At 49.6% G+C, this 22,375-nt stretch overlaps 9 protein-coding genes across 9 annotated transcripts in view; 4 read left to right on the plus strand and 5 right to left on the minus strand.

Moving 5' to 3' along the window:
• Positions 1-3,070: 3,070 nt before the first annotated feature.
• BP5553_04630 (BRCT protein) lies at positions 3,071-5,200 on the minus strand (the record flags this gene model as incomplete). The annotated part of the gene is made up of 3 exons (XM_032013253.1): positions 3,071-3,190; positions 3,242-4,684; positions 4,742-5,200. 3 exons carry the CDS (start codon positions 5,198-5,200, stop codon positions 3,071-3,073), a joined length of 2,022 nt encoding a protein of 673 aa, XP_031869853.1.
• A 532-nt stretch (positions 5,201-5,732) lies between these two features.
• On the plus strand, positions 5,733-7,427 carry BP5553_04631 (uncharacterized protein; the record flags this gene model as incomplete). Its single annotated transcript, XM_032013254.1, has 3 exons — positions 5,733-6,036; positions 6,096-6,421; positions 6,471-7,427. 3 exons carry the CDS (start codon positions 5,733-5,735, stop codon positions 7,425-7,427), a joined length of 1,587 nt encoding a protein of 528 aa, XP_031869854.1.
• A 224-nt stretch (positions 7,428-7,651) lies between these two features.
• Positions 7,652-8,165, plus strand: BP5553_04632 (uncharacterized protein; the record flags this gene model as incomplete). The annotated part of the gene is made up of 2 exons (XM_032013255.1): positions 7,652-8,008; positions 8,103-8,165. The coding sequence occupies 2 exons, from the start codon at positions 7,652-7,654 to the stop codon at positions 8,163-8,165; spliced, it is 420 nt and encodes a 139-aa protein (XP_031869855.1).
• Positions 8,166-8,317: 152 nt separating this feature from the next.
• BP5553_04633 (3-methyl-2-oxobutanoate hydroxymethyltransferase) lies at positions 8,318-9,388 on the minus strand (the record flags this gene model as incomplete). The annotated part of the gene is made up of 2 exons (XM_032013256.1): positions 8,318-8,935; positions 8,996-9,388. The coding sequence occupies 2 exons, from the start codon at positions 9,386-9,388 to the stop codon at positions 8,318-8,320; spliced, it is 1,011 nt and encodes a 336-aa protein (XP_031869856.1).
• Positions 9,389-10,622: 1,234 nt separating this feature from the next.
• On the plus strand, positions 10,623-11,621 carry BP5553_04634 (putative UBC8-E2 ubiquitin-conjugating enzyme; the record flags this gene model as incomplete). The annotated part of the gene is made up of 6 exons (XM_032013257.1): positions 10,623-10,655; positions 10,785-10,884; positions 10,957-11,037; positions 11,090-11,204; positions 11,252-11,433; positions 11,485-11,621. 6 exons carry the CDS (start codon positions 10,623-10,625, stop codon positions 11,619-11,621), a joined length of 648 nt encoding a protein of 215 aa, XP_031869857.1.
• Positions 11,622-13,166: 1,545 nt separating this feature from the next.
• Positions 13,167-14,635, minus strand: BP5553_04635 (putative major facilitator superfamily-containing protein 5; the record flags this gene model as incomplete). The annotated part of the gene is made up of 3 exons (XM_032013258.1): positions 13,167-13,814; positions 13,873-14,363; positions 14,422-14,635. The coding sequence occupies 3 exons, from the start codon at positions 14,633-14,635 to the stop codon at positions 13,167-13,169; spliced, it is 1,353 nt and encodes a 450-aa protein (XP_031869858.1).
• A 419-nt stretch (positions 14,636-15,054) lies between these two features.
• On the plus strand, positions 15,055-19,094 carry BP5553_04636 (PAB-dependent poly(A)-specific ribonuclease subunit PAN2; the record flags this gene model as incomplete). The annotated part of the gene is made up of 11 exons (XM_032013259.1): positions 15,055-15,075; positions 15,217-15,491; positions 15,545-15,671; positions 15,717-16,303; positions 16,354-16,767; positions 16,814-17,064; positions 17,113-17,252; positions 17,300-17,404; positions 17,451-17,853; positions 17,905-18,118; positions 18,176-19,094. 11 exons carry the CDS (start codon positions 15,055-15,057, stop codon positions 19,092-19,094), a joined length of 3,456 nt encoding a protein of 1,151 aa, XP_031869859.1.
• A 904-nt stretch (positions 19,095-19,998) lies between these two features.
• Positions 19,999-21,618, minus strand: BP5553_04637 (uncharacterized protein; the record flags this gene model as incomplete). Its single annotated transcript, XM_032013260.1, has 1 exon — positions 19,999-21,618. The coding sequence occupies one exon, from the start codon at positions 21,616-21,618 to the stop codon at positions 19,999-20,001; it is 1,620 nt and encodes a 539-aa protein (XP_031869860.1).
• Positions 21,619-22,248: 630 nt separating this feature from the next.
• BP5553_04638 (putative phosphoenolpyruvate carboxykinase) overlaps positions 22,249-22,375 on the minus strand; it is a gene marked incomplete at both ends in the record, with an annotated part of 3,310 nt that continues 3,183 nt past the window's right edge. Inside the window, one exon of the mRNA XM_032013261.1 lies at positions 22,249-22,370. Within this exon, the coding sequence (XP_031869861.1) occupies positions 22,249-22,370 (122 nt within the window). The remainder of the gene's footprint in view (positions 22,371-22,375) is intronic.

A 22,375-nucleotide genomic window follows, 5' to 3' on the forward strand; every position in this document is an offset into this window, starting at 1 on the left:
TTTCTGCAGTCAGCCGGCCAGCTTACCGTGGCCAGTGGCCACAGCGGGTTGAGGAACCAAACGACACAGATCACTGAGAACAAACAGCCGACTACTCCACAACTCAGAGAGGGGATTCCAGCGAAAGGGACGAACACGGAGCATTTACCATTTGGGGGGCAGAAGGAAGGGCCCGTCCGTCCTTAGGGGGGACGAGCCTGGAGACTCCTCGTGGGAGAGATGGTGCGCCACTTTGCGTCCACAGGCATGGCCGACGACTACTGACAAGCCTGTCCAGTTCCTCAAGCCCAATCTCAACCTCAATCACCCAATTGGCAATGGCTAGCCTCTCTCTGCCACATGCCATGTCAGGCCTCAGTAGTATGTAGTGCCACGCCATCGCTGTTCCAACTTCCATGTCAGCCTCCGCCAGCAGCCAGGGGACAGACACATGGGAACGGCATGGCCCAGCATCCCAGCGCCCAATGTCGTCCGCCGATGCCCTCCCGGCTGAAGGGCTAGAAGGCCGCTAGAAGACACCCAAAAACTTCCGTCCTTGAAACCTGAAAAGGGGCTCGAGTGTCTTGGGAGGCTAGCTAGATATCCATCTTCTCGGAGCACCACCACGCAAAGCCCTATGAGGGGCCTACGGCGATGCCGCAACTGTATCACTCCGGCCGTGTTTGGGAGCTGTGGGCTCAGAACTATAGAAGACTAATCAGTTAGTAAGTGCTGAGCTGGAGAGATTCGTCAGCGAGCTTCTCTGACCATGTGGAGGAGCCACAGCTAGTGGGCGGATAGCGCGCGCTCGATCTGGAGCGTGCGCTGGAAATGAATAATGATCAGCTGCCCGAACTACTCCCCAAGACTCACGGACTACGCAGCGCCTAGGAAGACCCAGGAAATGGCTTCCAGGTCACGCCGTGCTCCCGCAGCATTCCATTCCGTCGGAAACGGCTACGTTATTATTTATTTATAAGTATGGAAGGTGTGGCTCCTTTGGCGATAAACAAGTCGGCTACGTTACTACGTAGTACTTCGTACTCCATCCAGGACGCTCTTTATATGCGATACTCCGTCCGGACCCCAGTGGTTTCATCTCCCAGTCTGCACCTCTATCTTGCTATTAGACTTCGTCAGATCGGTATATATTTAGGCTGAGGGTACTACTGGAGATCGGATCAGGAAGCCGGTCCTGGAACTTGGCAACCCGCATGGCTTGGTTTGGGTTTGCTTGCACGTATCCGACACGAAAAGGATTCCCGAGTTCTCAGCGTCGCATGCGGCATCCTTCTCGGTGGATCTCTCAAGAGGCGAGCAACCCAATACCACATCAACATAGTTATTACATACCTTATTACGAAGTACTAGCCTTGGTATTATGGGGGCGATCGGGTTGCGTGAAGCAATCCCCAAGTGAACATTATTATTTCGTGGAGAATTTCGTGGAGAATTTCGTGGAGAATTTGGATATCAACGGAATCGGTGCTCCAGTATGACAATTTCCGCAAGCCTCTCCGCTTACGGGCTTCTTCTCCCTGGTGGCTGGTCGGATATCAGAAAAGCCTTTATTGAAATCCACGTGTCGATGGAGATCCTGCAAGGGCAAACAAGCCCGAAGGTAAGACATCGTCACCACGGCTCCGCAAGAAGTGTCTTCGAGCCATGCGCGTACCTGCAGAATTCCAAAGAAACTCCACTTTCCTTTGTCTCTGCATTCTGCGGAGGAAGCAAGGCATTCGTGGAACATTGCAACGTGGCCATTTTATTCTAGAAGATTGCCGATTACATCCGTTATACGTAGTACCGCTTATTATTCCAACCTCTTGGCTATGGGGTTCCAGTTTCACCTCAGGGCTCAAGATCAATCCGACACAGGACGTCCATGTACATATGTACCGAATTATGTACATAACATGGAAATCTAAGTGCGAATAATCAAGGAAAGCAAAACCTTCGTGCACACCGCCTCTTCCACTCTTCTCCAACGGCTCCACATATGAAACCGCACCTCGAAGGCTTGAACAAATCATCCATCCCCCATTCCCCATCCGCAAGAAAAACAAAATATCACGGCGATCCCCATCAAAACTCATGGGCCCTCAGACCCACCCTTAACGCGCCACTCGCTAAGGGGGGGGTCATGGCCTTCTCCCATTTGCCATGAGCACGACCAGTTCACGTCCTAAGGCTCTTGGACTTCTTGGGGATCATGTGCTACGACTGTGCGCAAGCTTGAGAGTGCAGTAATAATACAGTAGCTTACTTATTACCTCCTAGCTTTAGCTCACCGAGTACGGCAGTCACCTACCGTACCCCGCTGACATGATCAGATAAAGTTGCCGAGCTGCTTGGATTGGACATGGACAAAAGATGCAAAATAAAAGTGATACCCCCTTACCGAAGGAGTTAATAGTAGTAGAGGTATAGTTTATAAGAAACTCTAGTGTTAGTATCGAAGTTTGAGAGTTTGTGTTTCTCACTCCAAATCATACGGAGAGTTAGTATTGCTTCAGGGGCTGGAGTTTGTAACAGTCTGTATTCCACCACCACCAGGATTATTTCCCATACGTCCGCCTATAGCCTAGAACTCTTCGTAAGACAGTTATAATAGACAGTAGTAATAGATCAGCTGAAGGGATTGGCATGTGGGGAAATATACATATGTACACGGGAAGCTACATATAGACCGCCCCCCCAGCCAGCCCAGTCTCACACAAGTACATACATTGCAACCTCTAACAACACGCTGACGAGCCGTAACGAGACGCCCATATAAATGCAAGCCCCAAAAGATGTCCGCTCCTGCCGCCCAAAATGCATGCAAGCCAGGGCTGAAATGCGTCAAAAGAAGCTTGGTATAGATGCAAACCAGCAGTGGTATAGTTGCGAAGCAGACAAGAAGTGAAAAACGCTAGAAAGTGCGCAGACAAGTCATTTGAATAACCAGAAGCCCCATGACGCCAACATTACGCTTAGTGAGTGTGCTATTTTCAGATTGCGGGACAGTTTGATCCGGGGACAAAAACTCTGCTGTAGTTCTCAATTGCCAGATATATTCGTTAATGCAGGTCAGCGAGAGTAGAGTCCATTAATAATCGTCGTACTCGACTTGGCGAGGAGTCCGAGCTAACTTTCTCAATAAATCATCAAGCTCGGCCCAATTCTCCGGCTTCTCAGCGAACTTGCGATGTTTGCGAGACAAGATGTGCTGTAAAACAGGTTAGCTTAGAACACACCAACACATCAGAGCTAATCATACCTCATCAAAATCGTCAAACTTGTCCAGGCAATTCTCGCAATATCCCGGCTTGAGATCTCGTTTCTTCGTTTTTTGTTGTACAGCCTTCACTTGGTGAACAGCTTCAACTTTCCTCGAATTATCCCCAACCTCGGATTGATTTATATCTTCCGCAATTAATTCAAGTCCCTGCTTTCGTTTGTTGGGGCGTCCTCCCATCTCCTCTCTGACTACAGCATTCATATCAGTCATACGGTGGGAGCTTGTTAGGCCATATGATCCTGGGCCACCGCTATTCTTCTCTAGAATCTTTCTCTGCAACCCATGGACCTCCTTGGTTGTCCCAGCTTTGGCTCCCGGTTGCGCCGCAGTGGAGGATATCATCTGAGAACGAATGGCAGACGTAATGTTCGACGCTTGTAACCCCGAAGCAACGGGCTCTCCTCCAAAAAGGCGCCCTACTCCTGCACGGCTGACAAAAGCATTTTGATTTCCCCGGGAGGAAGATGCACGCTCGGTTCGATGCGACAGGGCCTTCGACGGAGCGAATGGATTGGCTTCGTTAGTAGACACAGTGACATTTCTCCTTGAGCCACTCTCTATTTCCGCCAATGCCCGCTTGCTGGAGACTGCTTTTGGAGGCTGCATTGCAGCAGTTGCAGCTCTGGTCCTGGGAGCCATCGTCTGTTCTTTTTCTTGCTGCCGTCGAATTAATTCCTTCTCTCGCTCAACCTCTCGCCGGTTGTAGTCAACTTCCTCAACAAATGGGCATTTCCCGTTAGGCACGCTACGGAATTGTGGCCAATCCCCGTCTTCCTTGTTGGCAACCTTGGTATACTCCCGAACCATGATCGGCTTTTGCTTCTCATCGATATCATGGATATAGATAAAAGGCCCTTTGAAAACGGTGATCTCCTTTGTGGCTACTGTTAGATCTCGATCAGAAGGCCCGTTGATCCTCTCGTTTCGGAGAAGCTGCGAAAGCTCGGTTGTCGTTCGAGGGATTGCTGCTGCTCCTTGGACTGAATGACTTCTTGTATTATGGCCATGGACTGCCTGGTAACCGGTGTCCGTATCAAACATCGTTGTCATCATCCGCTGCAACTTTTCCAGTGCCCATATCTTCATGCCTAGTTCTCGTGCTCGATACAACACATCGGCATTTCGAGCATGCTGTCGTCTAACTTCTGCATCATGTCCATGATTGGACACTTTCCTGCTCATCTGGGCATCAAATGCAAACTTTCCTCTCGTCCCAAAAGATTCCGAGTGTGCCTGTGTAGATTCAGATGACCTGTCCAGCAGTGACGGATTGATCGTTTGCGGCTGGCTATTTTGAGAATTGGATTCAGTGGTAGTCGACGACTGTCCTGCTGCCTCTATGGGACTGACAACATGCTCTGGAGGAATGGCCCGAGTAGTTACAACATGGGTAACTGCGTTTGAGAAGAACTTTTCCTCCCGCTACGATTATTGTAAGCAAACATTCTCTCACAATTGTTATATATGTAGAGCACTTACCGCCCCCAGAGCAGTTACTTGCTTGGTGTACTTGGCACGGGTATCCGCTGGTATACTCTCGAAGTAAAAGACGAAGCTTGGGAAAATCTTCCTGTGATGCCTCTGCCATTGTCTAATTGACTCCAGATTCTCATCGGAGTTCTTTTCAGCCTTCACAACTAATTGCTGAGCCGGCTTCTCTCGAACCGCAACCAATTTGCGTTCGAAGGCTGTTTGTTGGCCGACATTCGACCGCCTCGTAAAGACCCGACCCTCTGCTGAAGACTGAGCGCTCTGGTGACGCGGTGGGGTTCTTAATGCCGGTTGTATATCGAGCATCTGCTTCTTTGCCGGTGGAGGCTGTCCATAGGCATCTTCGCGTTGAATGGTGGCATAGGACCGCTTCTGCTTCGACACCGCCCGGTATGGGGAATTGGCGGCATTAGGATTGCTTGCAAGAGGTGCCCTCCTACTCGACATGGTGGATAGGGTATGTGGCAATGGGGATAGTGATACTGCTGCCATAAGAAAGTATTATGGAGTCTAGCAGCAAGGGACTGAAGGAGTGGGGTGCACGCGACTGAACACGTCCAACCAGCATCAGACGAGGTCTATAAAGGCATTGAAAAGATGGTTGAATCCTCTGCTTCTGTCTGGTAAAACGGCACAGCCCACGAGTGCGAATTCAAGGGAACGTGGTGGGGATAAGCTTGAAGTTGAAGCTTCGATGTCAATGTTTGTGGTGGTTCAGCAGCATCAACAAAGCGGTAGAACAAGCTTGACGCTTGGACCCACCAAGACGCGCCCGCGAAACACCACCACCACCACAGCAACCATTCGCTGCACAACGTCTATTTACTTGGACAACTTATTATGCTTGTTTTTTTGTGCTGACGCTGAACTTCTCAACGAATACCTTCGTATCTTTTGGAATAATGCCGTCATAATAATGATTACCAAGACTTGAGGCTTCAGAGTTAATTGGCACTGCTTACCGCCAACCACCACGATCATGAAGCTGGCAAGACCTGTTTTGCATCGATTGCAAAACCTACGCCCAGCTGTTCTGGGGGCTCCAGTGGCGGAGCACTTTAATCGGCCTTATGCGTCGATCGCATCATCCGCGAAATTACCATTGCAAGCCGACCATTACATTCATGGCGCCTCTCAACGTTTGTCCAGGCCAGCGGCGGTGAAAAATAGAACCCGAAAACCTAGTAACTCAAGAAGAGGTTATGCTTCGGTATCTGCTGCTGAGTTGCAGTTTGGACAGCCGGTACACGAGACACATCCGCATCTGCTTCGAGCAGGAGAACGTACGTCGCTTGCACACCATGAATTCGAAGGAGACATTCTAATCGGTTCTGCCATGCAGTCACGCCTGGAATATCGGCACAGGAATATGCGGATCGGAGGTCGAAACTAGCCGCAAGTCTCCCTGACAATGCCATAGCGATACTGGCATCGTCTGATACGAAATACCGGTCCGGCGCGGTGTTCTATGAGTTCCACCAAGAACCCAATTTTCTCTATTTGACAGGATTCAACGAACCTGATGCCGTAGCGGTCATCCAGAAAACCGGATCATCAGGAGACTATATCTTCCATCTATTCCTCCGGCCCAAAGATGCTTGGGCGGAAAAATGGGACGGGGCTCGGTCTGGAGAGCAGGCCGCGTTAGATGTCTTCAACGCTGATGAGGTGCTTCTTCCTCTTGTGTCAAATATAGGGCATGCTAATGTACATATAGTCGGGGGATATCAACAACCTACATTCGCTGCTACCGCCCCTTATTAATGGCGCTAGCGAAGTCTATACAGACATTGCTAAGTGCTCTGGGTTTGGACGGTTTTTCCGGGACCAGAACTCACCCCCAAATGACTTTCAAAAGATGATCAAAGATGCCACTGTAAAACCACTAAAACCTTTGATGAACGAACTAAGGGTTGTCAAGAGCCAATCAGAAATTACCAACATGCGTATTGCTGGCAAAATATCCGGAAGGGCATTTACAAATGCCATGCGCCGCCCATGGAATAAAGAGAAGGATCTCGGCGCCTTCTTGGAATATGATTTCAAGCAAGGTGGTTGCGAGGCTAGTGCCTATGTCCCAGTCATTGCAGGGGGGCAGAATGCCTTGAGTATCCATTATGTCCGGAATAATGACGTCCTCAACGAAGGTGAAATCGTGCTTGTTGACGCAGGCGGCGAATATGGAGGATATATTGCGGATATCACGAGGTCATGGCCAATCAATAGGAAGTTCTCAGACGCCCAAAGAGATCTCTATGAAGCCATACTCCGGGTCCAGAGAAGTTGCGTGTCACTGTGCAGGGAGGACGCAGATATGACATTGGACAAGATCCATCAAATTGCTGAGCGTGGTTTAACAGATTCGTTGAACCAGATTGGATTTAACCTTAAGGGAGATGACATCCGCACTCTCTTCCCTCACCACATCGGTCACTATATTGGACTGGACGTCCACGATTGTCCAGGTTTCTCGCGGTCAGTCCCGCTAAAGTCAGGGTACTGTGTAACTGTAGAGCCTGGAATATATGTCCCCGATGATGACAAATGGCCTGAGCATTTCAGAGGAATGGGCATCAGGATAGAGGACAGTGTCTGTGTTGAGGAAGAAACCCCACTGGTTTTAACAACCGAAGCAGTGAAGGAAATTGTGGATATAGAGGCACTACGAAACTGATGTAATTATACTTTGTACAAAATAAAACCCATCTCATATACTGTTCATCCCAAACATGAAGCTTAATTCTGTTGTCACATGTGTGTTTACCTGTCGCCCTTCGGAAGGCAGCGTGCTGTAACTTCGCAGCCTCGTCAACCTTGCGGTTCTCGAGTACATGTACCACAAAACATCCACTCAACGCAGCCAACCTCCATCACTTACCCTCAACACCCAACAACAAAATGACTTCCTCTCCGTCCGAAAACCAAGATGCCATCCCAGACTCAGCCCAAGAACCCGACCTACCACTCACCATGGCGTCCTCCATGGTGCTCACCTCGCTACCCCGCGACGCATCAAGCGCCCTGGCCAACGCTGGCGAATTCCCGAACCCCAAGGTCATGGTGCACTTCAAGCCGGTGGGGAGTGCACCAATGGTGCCGAAACAGGTGGTGAAGGTTAGCAGCACACAGAAATTCGAGACGGTCGTTGGGTGGGTGAGGAAGAAGCTCAAGGTTGCACCTACGGATAGCGTGTTTCTATATGTGAACTCGAGCTTTGCTCCGGCTCTGGATGAGGTTGTGGGAAATTTGCATAGGGTGAGTTGGGTTCTCTCTTCGATGATGGGCAGAGGGGCCAGCCGGGAAATGGGGGTTTACAAGTTACTATAATGCTGATATATTTTGCGGGCAGTGCTTTAAAGACTCCAAGGACCAGCTCATTATCACGTATTCGATGACGCCTGCATTTGGGTAAAGGGTTATAGCACCCCATTTTCATTTCAAAATTCATGACGATGACTACTATCGGATGCTACTGCTCGCTCTATCAAAAATCTACCCAAACGCCGCTATTCAAATGCTCAGCCAAAGCCCACGACAGCCCGGCAAGGGTATACTAGCATAGTATTAAACATCCTTCGCGTTTAAGATGCGCTCAAATTCCACGAGCTCCGCCTGAGGAATCGGATAGGTATGTTCCGAGGCAGGATAGGCACGGCTCTTGGTCTCATCCCGATAAGCATGTATCGCCTTCAAGCTCTCGCCCCAGACATCACCATATTTCTTTACAAACTTGGGGAGGAACCGTCCCGGTGGGAAGTTGCCAGTCATGTCTACTTGGACCAGCACCTGACCGGAGCAACCATTCCCAGCACCAATACCGATCGTCGGAATGGAAAGTCTCTTGGTAATGAGGGCCGCAACTTCTGCCGGCACTGCTTCGACAACAGTTGCGAAACATCCAGCTTCTTGGATCGCCAATGCATCCTCAAGGACCCGCATGGCACCGGCACAGGTCTTCCCCTGTACCCGAAATCCTCCCAGGGCGTTCTGCCGTTGTGGTGTGAGGCCAATATGGCCCAGAACGGGAATACCGGCGGTGGTGATCTTTTTTATTGTGGGTGCCATTTCAGCGCCTCCTTCGAGCTTGATGCCGTGGACGCGGCCTTCTTTGGTGAACCGGATCGCGGACTCTAAAGCCTGTTCTGGACTTATCTCGTATGATCCCATAGGCATATCGCCAATCTAGAGAAATCGAATCATTAGCGGGGTCCTGGTTCATGGTTACCAAGGGGGGGTACGTACAATCAGGGCGGTCTTTGCTGCCCGGGCTACGGAACGGCAATGCAGCAGCATTTCCTCCATCAGGACCTCGTTGGTATTTTCCATGCCCATGGCAACCATGGCTAAGCTATCGCCGACCAGGACTATTTCCATTCCTGCTGCGTCGGCGACGTGGCCGCTCGGAAAATCATGGGCCGTGAGCATGGTGATGGGCTCCCCTCTCTTGTACAGTGTCCGTATGGAGCCGAGTGTGATTTTCTTGCGGGTATTCAGACTCGCGGAGCCCATGGGCGAGTGGGAGCTGTTTCGGCACTGCCATTGCGACACAATAGGCCTGGCTGTGAAGGAAGCCGGCCGTATAAATTGGGATACTCGAGGGAGGGAGCCCATCAAGCTGGATATTGATCGCGACATTGCTGGAAAGCGGGAGGTGCGTTGCTTTGCTGAACGTAACCACGATGACTCAAGGAGATCGGCGACTTACTGAACACGAAGGAAGAACAAAGCCCGCCATTTCTGCGCTGAAATTGGGGTTTTATGGAGTCGTGATGAGTTTCACGCAGTGGTTCTCATACTGACGTTTTTCGAGGCTATCGGTAAGAATGTCGGGCCTCGGGGTTCTTTGGGTTGTTGGTGGCACTTGGGCTCTTGGAGGGGGGTTTCTGGTCGCGTGACGGTGCGCTAGTCCACTTTGGGGCGTGCATCAACCGAGACGTCCCTCGTATTACCTAAGGTACTTGGTACTTGGTACTTGGTACTTGGTACTTGGTACTTGGTACTTGGTACTTGGTACTTGGTACTTGGTACGAAAGTACGAAAGTACTCAGTAGGACTATGTACCTAGGTACCTACTCCCTGCCTACTACCTATCTATAGGTACATGTACCCGTACCCAAACGATACTCTCTCTTTTTAATAATAATTATATAATATCCTATTTGTCAGGCTTCCTGCTTTATTATTATAAGATAAGAGGTCAAGTTAACGGTCCAGGCCCTTCGTGGCGCCATCAAGCCACGCCTACTCCTTCATATCACACACAATCATGTTATCGAAGTACATCTACCTTGCACCCTGTCCTGTCCTGTTCTGTCCTGTCCGTTTGCGCCTGACCAGAGAGCGCGTGAATAATAGCCTCACGTGCCAAATCGTTCCGTCATTGAATTGGGGTACTGCAAGTCTCAGTGTTCACTTGGGACCATGAAATGGCATCAAGGACTGGGTTGAGCAAGGCTATATCTGTTATTTCCCTTCTAGTTACTTGTACTTAGCAAGAATCTACTCTAGTCTTTACTCTATAGGGAGGCAGGCCTTGCAAAGGACAAAGAACAAGTCGGAGGCGCAGATATTAATCCCGATACCGCGGCAGCTACTACGGCGACTCGCAGATTGTCGTCCAGCCGATAAAGCCCCATCCACTCTTATCGGAACCCAACTCAACCATTACTCCCGTCGTCATCCAACCTTCACTCCCTGACTCTGCAACCCATACATATCATACCTTATTCACCCACGCAACCTCCCCCCACTATCTCCATCGTCCTTCTCTTTCGGACCCCAACGCAAACAACCTCGAGATACACAACGATATCTTGAGAACCCATCTACACCTGCGCAAACCCCAATACCCCGCTAAACCAGCGCCACGATGTCTAGTCCTCGCCGCCGAATAGAGACTGATGTGAGTGAAGCTGCAAATGGAACCCCGCGGGTGGAAGAGACTGACAGGAAGTCTTCCGTTTGCAGGTTATGAAGTGAGTCCCACATATATTATCTATCAAAATGATATTCCTGCTAACCGCTGCTATAGAATGTACGCGCTCAGGTCTTCCCCACCAAGCATTTGCCCCCGTACTTACATGTTAAAAGGCTCATGAGCGACTATGAAGTTACTCTAGTGAATGATAATAGTACGTCAACCAGCTCTCGACAATATCTCCAATACCTTACTAACCATTCTGGTGGATAGTGTATGCTCCAAGTTTGTCGGGGATATGCCCGAGGTATTGATCATTTGGACTATAGGCAGGAATTTTACGTTCGGTTCAAAGGCCCCGAAGAGAGTCAGTGCATGGTGAATACACTCGCTATACGGTAGATATTGACAGCGTATAGCACCTTTCCAAGGCGGTCTGTGGAAGGTCCACGTGGAACTGCCCGACCAATATCCCTACAAGTCGCCAAGTATTGGCTTCGTCAACCGCATCTTTCACCCCAATATTGATGAGTTGTACGGCATTTACCCACCTTATGCAGCGGAAACTAATTGTAGTCTAGGTCGGGCTCCGTCTGTCTCGATGTCATTAACCAGACTTGGTCGCCCATGTTCGATATGATCAACATCTTCGAAGTCTTCCTCCCACAGCTCCTTCGATATCCAAACCCTACAGATCCGTTAAATGGCGAGGCTGCGGCGTTGTTGATGCGGGAACCGAAGAGTTATGATGCCAAGGTCAAAGGTAGGTGGATGGGTTGCCTCTGAGTTGGATACAGCACTCATTGTACAACAGAATATGTCATAAAGTACGCCAGCAAAGATGCCGCAGACGAAGCTGGAGCAGAATCAGATGATGAGGACGACATGTCATCCGTGGGAAGCTTTGGCGATGAGGATGACGAACCAGCCGGCCAAATGGAGGAAGTTTAGGCGGGGGGAAACATCTTCGTGTCATTCTCTCTAGGCCCCATTCGCGTGGCTTTCTTGAAGAGCGGCATGGACGTTAGCGGTATAGAATTTGCTACGCATATTGCACGGTGTTTTAAGGACTGGGGGCCGGTAATGGATGCGGGTTTTAAGGGTTTCTGTTACAAGGTCGTATATCCGCTGAGCTTTTTTTGCCTCGGTTTCTTAGCGCTGCATTAGGATCGATCAGATAGTTGAACGAAAGGGCAATATCCCACTCATACTATGTGATCCCTTTAATATGGAACCTCTATACTTCAAACGGGGAGGGTTTCCCGGGCGCTTGGTACCGTTGTTAGGTACTAAATTCCCAACAGAGTGGCAAAGTACGGCCGCTCGTGGAGTAATTCACTGATATGGACTGGGATATTCGGCGAGCTGTCCTTGGACTTCATTGTTCCAGATCTCGCTTTCGAACTCTTTGGAAAGGGCCATAAGTAAAACTACTCGAGTGGAAAGGATATCTATCTCCTCAACGGGGGTACGAGTACCAGTAAGTGGGAAATACAGACTCCAGGATAGAGGTATTCGGAACAAGAATTCTGCATTTGGAAAAATGTCATTTAATGGGGCAAGCTGGTCAAAACCATCCAAGGGATTAGTAAAGGCAAGAAGGATCTAAAATTATAACAGCACCTGCAATGGCCGCAGAGATAAAGCCGTCATTTCTCGCGCAGAAGCGGGGCGGCACACGCCAACTTCCCACAGCTCAAGAGGAAGTGGTTGATAAGGTTGCGGTCAGGAATGTATCTAGGAAACATATAACGTATGTACCACGAAACTGGCCTGGCCTTGGGGATTTACCCTTCTCGTAGATAACCCAGTAAAGCGCTTGTGGGGGAGGTTGTCGACCGACAGTGTTATTATATTTGGCAGCACCCCACCTAGTGACAATGGAAAATAAAATGGCAATGTCATTTGTGCCTGACAGTTAGGAGCAACTAACATAAATAGTTCCTGGGAAAAGTCAGAAAGTAAGGTCTTTTTTGGAGGCAGATAAAACACTAGACAGGCATGTTCAGTGCTGCCATCTCCCAATGCCGTGCCTCTCAGCGTATCGCAATCAATCCCTATCTTCGTTTCTTCCAATAGCTTAAATAAATCTAAGGATATCACCTCTACTACTAACAATTAAATACTGATGCCCCTGACCATGAACCACGCTAAATCCCGTTGGAAAAGTGGTCGCGAGGAAGCAACTGTCTGATGTTCTTTCAAAATGGTTGGTTAAAAGCCATATATCGGATATGTAATAACTAAAGTGATGCCATGCTTCCAAGTTGAGATAGCTTAATCTCGTATACGATACAATTTAGATGAGATAGCGGGGTTATTCACCGTGTTCAAAGCATATATATGTAGATGATCTACTTCTTAAGACATAGCATTCCATCGACTCTTGATGACCTATATACTAGTACATGTTGCATCCCTTCCCGAGCCCAATCCAAAACCACCTTTGTAATTAAAAATCTTAACGCCATTTAGTACAGCCTCCGCAACACCTACTCACTCCTGGACAATCCAGTGGAAAATGCCCGAAGTGACAACCAAAAGCCCACCACACGTTAGGAACACTTGATTTCTATAAACTTCACCTTCCTTCATCAAACTCAACGCCACGACCACAAAAATATTCAGCGGGATTCTTAATATCCCGTAAACCCTCGCTCTTACGCCATCTTCTACAAATCTCCCCTTCAAAGTCCCCATACTTGGGAAATACATACCCACGCACATTTCAAAAAGACAGAAACACCAGAAAGTCAGGATCTCGGATTTGAGGGTGATGGTTACGACGAGGGCGCTGGAGGACAAGGCGAATATTATAGTTAGGAGGGTAAGAGGGGTGAGGAGCGCGTATTTTGTGATGAGAAGGTTGAATAATAGGGAACCGAGCATTACAGACGCCATGAAGCAGGCAAATATCATGCCCAGGGGCAGAGGAGATGCTTCCCCGCGGGCTGCTTTTAGGGCGGGGGTCCAGAAGAAGACGAATAGGTACATGGAGCCTTCGAAGAAGCATGATGCTAGGCCGAGGGTAAGGATGCGCTTATCTGAAATAATTGTTTTTAGGGCATTTTTGGCCGGGACGGTTGCGGAGGAAGATTTGGAGGAAGTGGCATCTTCCGTATGACTGTCACCGTAGTTTTCGGTCTGAGAGGATAATTGTAAGTGGATGCAAAGGGGTAAGATGGTTGGTAATGGAGCATACCCAATAAGCCAGAATAAGCCAGAATGCAATGCTAAGCAAACCAGCACTCGCCATGAAAGGAGCCCTCTTCGTATTCGTCATTCGGACCAACCACTCGCTGAACACGCCAGCCACGATAGCAACAACACTATTCATCGTAGTCATAATTCCGAACAAGCCGCTCAAGCTCATCCCAGCTTCATCCAAGTGTCGTTTATGGTACTCCGTCACCATCCAGCCCTCGAAACAACTATACATAATCGATGTGGAAAGACCGCCTAGAACTCGACCGCAGAATAGCACTGGGAGGCTGGGGACGAGAGTGGAGAAGCAGCCTAACGAGTATGTGATGCAGAATATCAAGCATGCTGTTTTGCGGCCGTGTTTGTCGGCGAATTGGCCTACGTAGTAGCCAGAGATAGCACCGGAGATGAATCCCGTAACGAAGAGGAGGCCTACAATTCTTTCCTCGAGGTTGAATTGGTCCTTATATAGACTGTAGACGTATGGTCCTTTGACGCATACCGTGTTAGTGCGAATACATCGACATAAGCCAGTATGGAGGCATACCTTGGAGCCAGTCCGAGGCCATCACCAAACAATATACCGCCAAAAACAGCCGCGTAAATTGGGCGGCCTCGGCCTTTGCTCGAGGAGTAACAGTATTCTGTGTTAGACTCTTCTCCTCTGGCGCGCTCTCACCGTCGCTCTTGCGGTATTGCTGATAGGACAGGACTCCACATCCTGCTATTAGGGAGAGGAAGGCTAAGTCGTAGAACTGCATGATTGCTTGGATGGATATATAGCAAAAGAAGATGAGAACATAGACGAGTTATTTGTTTGTAGCAACAGTTATACCGTGATGATTGATGAAATGCCTCGAAACCTTTGCTGTCCCCAACAACCCCCTTGACACGCATATGGGGTCCGAGGATGAGCTGAAGACGGCGCCCACTCGCCCTGTCGCCCTGTCGCCCTGTAACGCTCCCGGCGGCGTAGCCTCGCGTAGCCCCACACCCCGTTTAGAGCTGACCGCCCAGCGCAGATCAATGGCGCTAATCCCTAAGCAGCAAGGGCAGAATGTCCCAACCTGAGCTCCAGCTAAGATAATCGATACGCAATTGTGCTGCCGGCAACGGACCTTGCGAACGACTTCATACGCATACAAACCATGGATTGATGGAAAGAGATCGAACCAACTAGATGGATGGTGACTGGGAGGAAGTAAGTTCCACTCTTTTGTTCAAATTGGCGCATGTGTCTTTGAGCATCCTAGGGGCAGCCCTGTAGCCCACTAGCCTCGACCAACGCGTCCGTCACCGACGTATTGATACCGAGAAACTTTGCTGAATTATGCTTCTCTAGGTCGGGCGGTTGCTCCTCCCGCCCCCAGGGCATAATGCCCTTCCTACCCCCGCTACCGCGATGGGATTCGACTCTTCCCAGGAACTCATATGGCTTGGGAACGAATTCGGGCGCGTCTCGAGCTTCTACGGCACCGATCTCACACGATATACCTCATTCAGAGCCGGGGAAGGCGCTGTACGGCAGCTGCTATTTCATGAGAAAGGCATCATAGCATTATGCCCGCGAAGTGTTCATATGGCCACTCGACGTGGACCGCCCCTCTGGCATATCCAGTACGCTACAGTGACTTGAGCAAGCAAGACAACACTGATGTATTCAAACATAGACATGACGAGATGAAAGACCTCCGATGTATGAGCTACACATCCAAAGGCGCATCCGAAATACTCGTTGCTGGGCTGCAGGACCAGATGTTTACAATCGACGTGGACAAAGGAACAATTACGAAACAGGTAGGGAGGACCCACAAGCTCGGAAGAACTTGACTAAAGTCTCAGATACCCACGAACGATCACTATACCATCATGAAGCGGAGCCGATATATATGTGCAGCCACAAAAGGGGGGTCCGTCAACATTCTCGATTCAGTAACTTTCAACCTTATCAAGACATGGAATGCCCATTCCTCGCTCATTAACGATATGGACGCCCAGCATGATTTCATTGTCACTTGTGGGTATTCTCTCCGGCAGCAGCAGTCCTACATGCTTGACCCTCTAGTCAACGTATTTGACTTGAAAAACATGATTTCCATGTCACCTATTCCGTTTCCTGCCGGTGCGGCGTACGTTCGCATGCACCCTCGCATGTCAACGACAAGTATCGTCGTATCACAGCTTGGCCAAATGCATATAGTCGACTTAATGAACGTAAATACCAGCAACGTAAGACAAGCGAACGTGTTGACGTATTTGAGCATGGTCGAAATTGCGCCATCAGGAGAGGCCATTGCACTCGTTGACGGAGAGTCTAACCTTCATCTTTGGGGTTCCCCATCCCGAACACGATTTGCAGAGCTCAGTAATCCAGTTGAGTTTGCTGAGCCAGAGGAAACCGTACAACCGTTGGATTGGAGCGTTGATACGTAGGTGCTGCCATCTGTATAATATTTGATGCGTCATTAACTAGTAACAGCCCCCTCAATAGTATTGGCATGCCATACTACCGAGAACAACTGTTATCCGCCTGGCCGAGCCATATGATTTTTGAGGTGGGCGCGCCGCCTCCCAAGATCGACCCCCTTTTGATGGCCTCACTGAAGGTTACGGAGTGGGGTGGCTACGGTCGAAATACACGGGGCATGAAGAGAAACCAGGTTGAGAATACTAGAACTACAGAAAAGACATCTACATGTCTTCAAGCCCCCAAGTTTTTGAGTGAAAAGGCCAGGGAGGCTGCTAATGATGCGTCACTCGAGCGGCGGATAAGTGATGCTGCCGATGCTATTGGAACTGCAGAGCTATCGAGTATGAGAGCTGAGGTTCCGGTAATGTATCGAAATGTTGAAATTAAGTACAGCAAGTTTGGAGTGGATGACTTCGACTTTGGGTATGTTGCTCGCCATTTAAAATATGGATTTCACTGACTCTTTTAGCTTTTATAACAAAACCACATATTCTGGACTTGAGATCCACATCTCAAATTCTTACGCCAACCCGCTACTTCAAGTCATGCATTTTACTCCCCTAATCCGGAACCTAGCATTACAGCACACGGCAACCGCATGCGCCAATGACTTGTGTTTGCTATGTGAAATGGGGTTTCTGTTCGACATGCTTGAAAAGGCCGAGGGATCCATTTGTCAAGCTACAAACATGTTGAAGACACTGAGTAATCACCCTCAAGGTAAGGCCCAATCTTATATAAATGGTTCAAGCTTATAAATTTGTATAGCCGGGCCCTTGGGTCTCCTCGAAGAAGATGCCCCTGGCTCTAACCTCACAACAATGCTTCAAGGCTTAAATCGATTTTTGCTCGATAGAATCACACAAGATTATAGAAGCATCCCGCCATTTACTCCTGCTTTTGACCATGTATTTTCATTTCCCCTGTTAGATATATCCCGTGCTAATAGAACAAGGTCTTAGCAACTTCCGCCACGACTGCGATACGTTGTATGAATTGTCGTAGTGAGCATACGAGGCCGGGTACTACTTTTGTGAATGACCTAGTCTACCCCTTACCAGTATGTAATTGCCGCCTTTCTTCATACCTAAGCTAACTTGTCCAAGAAACTCGGTGTACGAAATGCCCGGGCTCCAAAGGTATCCTTCTCACAAGTTTTGAAATCGAGTGTAGAGCGTGAAACGACAAGTCGAGGGTGGTGCAGCAGATGCCAACGCTACCAATCCCTTGCAACCCGCAAGACGATCCATAGTGTTCCCGCTGTCCTTATGCTAAACGCTGCGGTTAACACCGCCGAGGCAAAGCAACTTTGGGCTACACCGGGCTGGCTACCTGAAGAGATAGGGATCATTGTCGACCAGGGCCAATTCTTCTGCTACCAAGGCGAAGATTTGAAACTTCATCTACAGCGTGGCATACACAATATTACAGTCTACTCTTTAATCGGTCTAGCGGCCGACATCGATAGTGGACAACAGCAGAAGTCCCATCTCGTCTCCCTCGTGAATGGTATGTATCTTTACGTCTTGAGCTGATGTTGCAGTTGCTAATATACCTTAGTTGCACATTCCAAGCCTGCGGCTCCGGAAGAGAGTCAGTGGCATCTTTTCAATGATTTTCTGGTTAGGCCGATCAAGGCAGAAGAGGCCTTGACGTTTAATACGTCTTGGAAAATTCCCTCTGTCATCACATACCAAGTTAAGGTCGCCAATAACCGCATTGACAACACTTGGAAGCAGAGTTTGGATACTTCTCTGCTTTACGTAGACCATAAGTATGCCCCCCTTCAACCCCCTTGTCTACCAACCAACAAATGTTAACCACCAAGCAGCACCAGTCCTGGCACGAAAACCTACCGCCCCCTAACCCCCCAGGAAGCGCCCCAGGAAGGAACGGTTGTAGCTCTAGATACCGAATTCGTCGCTGTCCGCCAACCCGAAATTGAAATGAACTCTGACGGCGAGCGCGAAACCATCCGCCCCATAGTCTACGCTCTCGCACGTGTGTCTGTCATCCGTGGCGCGGGCGAAGACGAAGGCGAACCGTTTATTGACGATTACATTGCATCCAAAGAACCCATCGTTGACTACCTAACCTCATATTCGGGCATCGTGCACGGCGATCTCGACCCCAGACTCTCAAAACATAACATCGTCCCGCTAAAAGTGGCCTACAAGAAACTATGGATCCTGCTCAACCTAGGCTGCAAGTTCCTCGGTCACGGTCTGAAGCAGGATTTCCGCGTCGCCAATATCCACGTCCCTAAACCGCAAATCATCGACACGATCGACTTCTTCTTCGTCAAGGCACGGCTGCGCAAGCTATCTCTCGCGTTCCTTGCCTGGTACCTCTTGAAGGAAGATATCCAGCTCGAGACGCACGATAGTATCGAGGATGCACGCACCGCGCTGAAGCTTTATCGGAAGTACCAAGAGTTTCAGGATGCGGGGATCCTAGAGACTATGCTGGCGGATATCTATCGAAAAGGAAGGGAGATGAATTATAAAGCCCCGAATGCTAAGCGCGACGGGGTTGTAGTTGAGCGAACAGAGACTCCGCCAATTCCTGGAGATAATGGCGGCCGCGCAGGTGGAAATGGCAACGGTCAAGCACTAGCACCAAGTAATCCCACAACACCTGTCCGGAGGCCAATGGGTCTTGCCCCCGGGACAGGAGGCTCAAATTTCGGGTCCGGGTCGGGATGGACGCCTGGGAAGGGTTCTACACTCGGAGGATCGCCGTTGAAATAGGGTGATGGATAAGGACCTATATCAAAGCATAGCTCGAACTCGATTGTACTTTTTGCTAAGGGGAGATTGAATGATAGAGAGAGGAAAGTAAGACAATAGTGTTTGAATTGTGTTTGGATGGAGCATTTGAAAAGATAGAAATACGAAGACGAAGACGAAGAGATTCATTCACTTGCTAGCTTTTATAAATGAATACAAAAAATGCAGATACTTATAAAATTGAGAAGTTCCCTTAGTGCGTGCAGCACCCCCCTTTAATCCCCCTTAATATTGGTGCACACTCACTCACTGATCAAAGACCAATCCCAATCCAAATGCCACAGGAATATTTACATTTATTCATTTCATTTCATTCATTCATTCATCTCGTCCAAGACGAGGCTATTCTCTGATGTTTGAATCCCCCTTTTGCTCTCATCTGGGTACCTAACAAGCAAGCAATTGCAATCTTCCCCACAACCAACATTTCTTCTCCTCCCTCCTCCCTCCTCCCTCCTTCCTCTATAAAAACAATAATCTTCCAGTTTGTTTCATTCTGATTTATACTTTCGCTAACCCCTATTCCCCAGTCATTGATAACGCATGTTATGTAATGTACGTAACGTGTCTTCCTACACGAAAGGTTTGCTAGACCTCCCAATTGCCTATTTTTTGTGTGTCTTGATACGTGAATGTATCTGTGGGTAAAAATATTCCATAGGTACTTAATCAAGTGCTTTTTTATTTTCCGCCCGCCGCCAAAAAATGGAAGCCATTGCGGAAGGTCAAAGTGGAAAAAAACCCGGGGAATATAAACACTTCTTGTATCGCCTCCTTGGAAAAGCCTGCCTATTCGGTTAGGGGAATAATGGGGTTTTGTTGGATGGATGGATGCTTGGATGGATGGATGTGAGGCGGGATGTCTTCAATCCTCGCTCGCGCTCAGATCATAGCTCTTCTCCCACAGACTCCTCAATATAGCATCCACGCAATCATCATCCTGTCTGCCTTCTCCACCCCCCAAACTATCTAGACTCCCCACTCCCGAACGTCTCGCGTCAAAACTCCCATGGGCACTCGCGACCCCATCACCCCTACTCCGAACACCCCTCCTACTCTCCCTCCCCTTCGGGATCCTCCTCTCCCTCACGCTCTCCATCCCCGGTAGTTTTTCTAACCGGCGAACCGCCTTCCCTACCGGATCTTGATACCTCCTCACAACGAGATACTCTAGTCCGGTCTTCTCTAGCTGCAATCTGATCCTCGGATCCCGTCCGTCGCCGACTAACCCAGCGCCCGACCCGGGAGTCATCTGGGCGGGCTCGATATTCGAGCTTGCGCGCTGGAGCCAGAGTTTCTGCTGGGTGCGCGATTGCTGCGGGGGATTGTATGCGCTATTTGGGGGTGCGGTGGATGTGGAAGATTTGCGCGAGCGTGGGAGGATGGCGCGTTCCTCGTCGGATTCGTCGGACTGAGGTTGCGACTGGGAGGGGTTGGTGAGGTTTCCCATTGACTGTGCGCGTTTGACTTCGTCCTTGCCTTGGTTTCTCTGTGCGTGCCGCTCATTGCGATGGTGTTGGAGTAATGGGGAATTGTCGCTCGGCGTCCCGGATCCGGTGACGAATCGCGATATCACATCTTCTTTACTACCTATCTGCGGTGTTCTGACGAGGGAGGAGGAGGAGGAGGAGTGTTGTCCTACGGTGGTGGGCGTCGCTGTTGCGAGGGACATCTTCGTCGTCGTTGCGTGGTACGAAGGGACACGTTTGAGGAGTCGTTCTGTTATAGATTTCGCATCTGCGGCGCTTGTAGTAGTAGTAGTTGTGCTTGTATCTGTATCCTTCCTGGTCCCATTGAGGGGCGACCCTCCGTCGTCGTCGTCGACGTTCTTCTTGGAAGGCGATTGGGGATGAGCGAGAGGAGACGCCTGTCCAGAACCGTTGTCATTCAATCTCCCGTTGCGCGAAACGGTCCTCGACAATGCAGGCGACGCGGAAGAGCTGGCTTCCTCCCACCCCTCAGCCGCATCAGCATCCTCGTCGTCCTGCTCCTGCTCGTCACCCAGCTCAAACTGAACAGTCGCAACCTTCTTCTTCGCTTTGGCCTTTGCCTCGTCGCTACTCCTCGATTTCGGCGACCTGGGGCGTCTTGGTATATCGGCGGAGGAGCGATTGCGCTTCAGCGCCGAGCTGGGGGTGTGCCTCTTGGTGAGGTTGGTGGCTGAGGAGTTCCGAACGGCGGCTTTCTTTAGATCTGTGAGCGAGCCCTGATCATGGGCTCTGGAGAGCTTTGGGACCGTTTTGGAAGAGGGGACTCGAGTATGTGTCCGTAGACCGCCGTGATGATGCTGGACGACGTGCTTTTGTGCCTTTGGGGGCTTCGTCCCATGAGGTGCTCCTGCTCCTGCTCCTCCGTCGTGTTGGGGTCGAGACGGGCTCGTTGGGATCGACTCGTTGAGGGTGGAACTGGCCGAGCGCTGATGCGACGCCGCTGGCCTCGTTGGAGGGTGTGCTTGCGACTGCGACTGCATGAGTTCCGACGGCATGCTGACTGGAGTTCTCCTGCAATGGCAATGGGTTGGTTGGCGGATTGTCGCTGTGGTTGCTTTTCTCTCGCCGTCGGGTTGTAGTACAGTAAAGTATCACGAGTTGCGGGAGCTACTGGCCACTACTGGTCACTACTTGCTTGATGCGTTGGCCCATTCGAAACCAGAACTTTGGCTTTGGCTCTAGCAATGATCCGCTATGCCGAGAATGCCAGCTCGACGATCCACACTTCCATGATTGGACAAAGGGCGGCCAATTGAGATGGTCTTATTATTATATCCCAATTACTGTATTGCGGGTCCATCTTGCCCAGGGTTTGACGACAAGTCTATTTGTGGTTAATATATACCTATATTATCGACATTAGTTGCGCCCAAGTTATGTATTTCTACATCATCTACAAGTAGTTCGATATTAAAATGAACGGTTCACATATTATCACGCATCGGACGTTAATTAATATTCTGCTCTTAATTCTCTTGCTTGTATTCTCAATTTTTCGTGCAATAGCTATGCATACAGCTCGCGTTCATTAATTCTTACATCCCTTCATAGCAAAGTAATAACGCCAGGGATAGATGATGCTATTCCCTTCCCATGCCCATGACAAAAAGAGACCCGTCCCACATCTAGACATTGGTTTCTGGGCTGGCCTTGATTTCTGAGCCACCATTGATTTCTGAGCTGGCCTTGATTTCTGGGCCACCATTGGTTTCTGGGACGGCCTTGATTTCTGGGCCACCATTGGTCTCTGGG

This window comes from Venustampulla echinocandica (assembly GCF_003357145.1).
Source record: "Venustampulla echinocandica strain BP 5553 chromosome Unknown scaffold_2, whole genome shotgun sequence".
Classification (NCBI taxonomy): Eukaryota; Fungi; Ascomycota; class Leotiomycetes; order Helotiales; family Pleuroascaceae; genus Venustampulla; species Venustampulla echinocandica.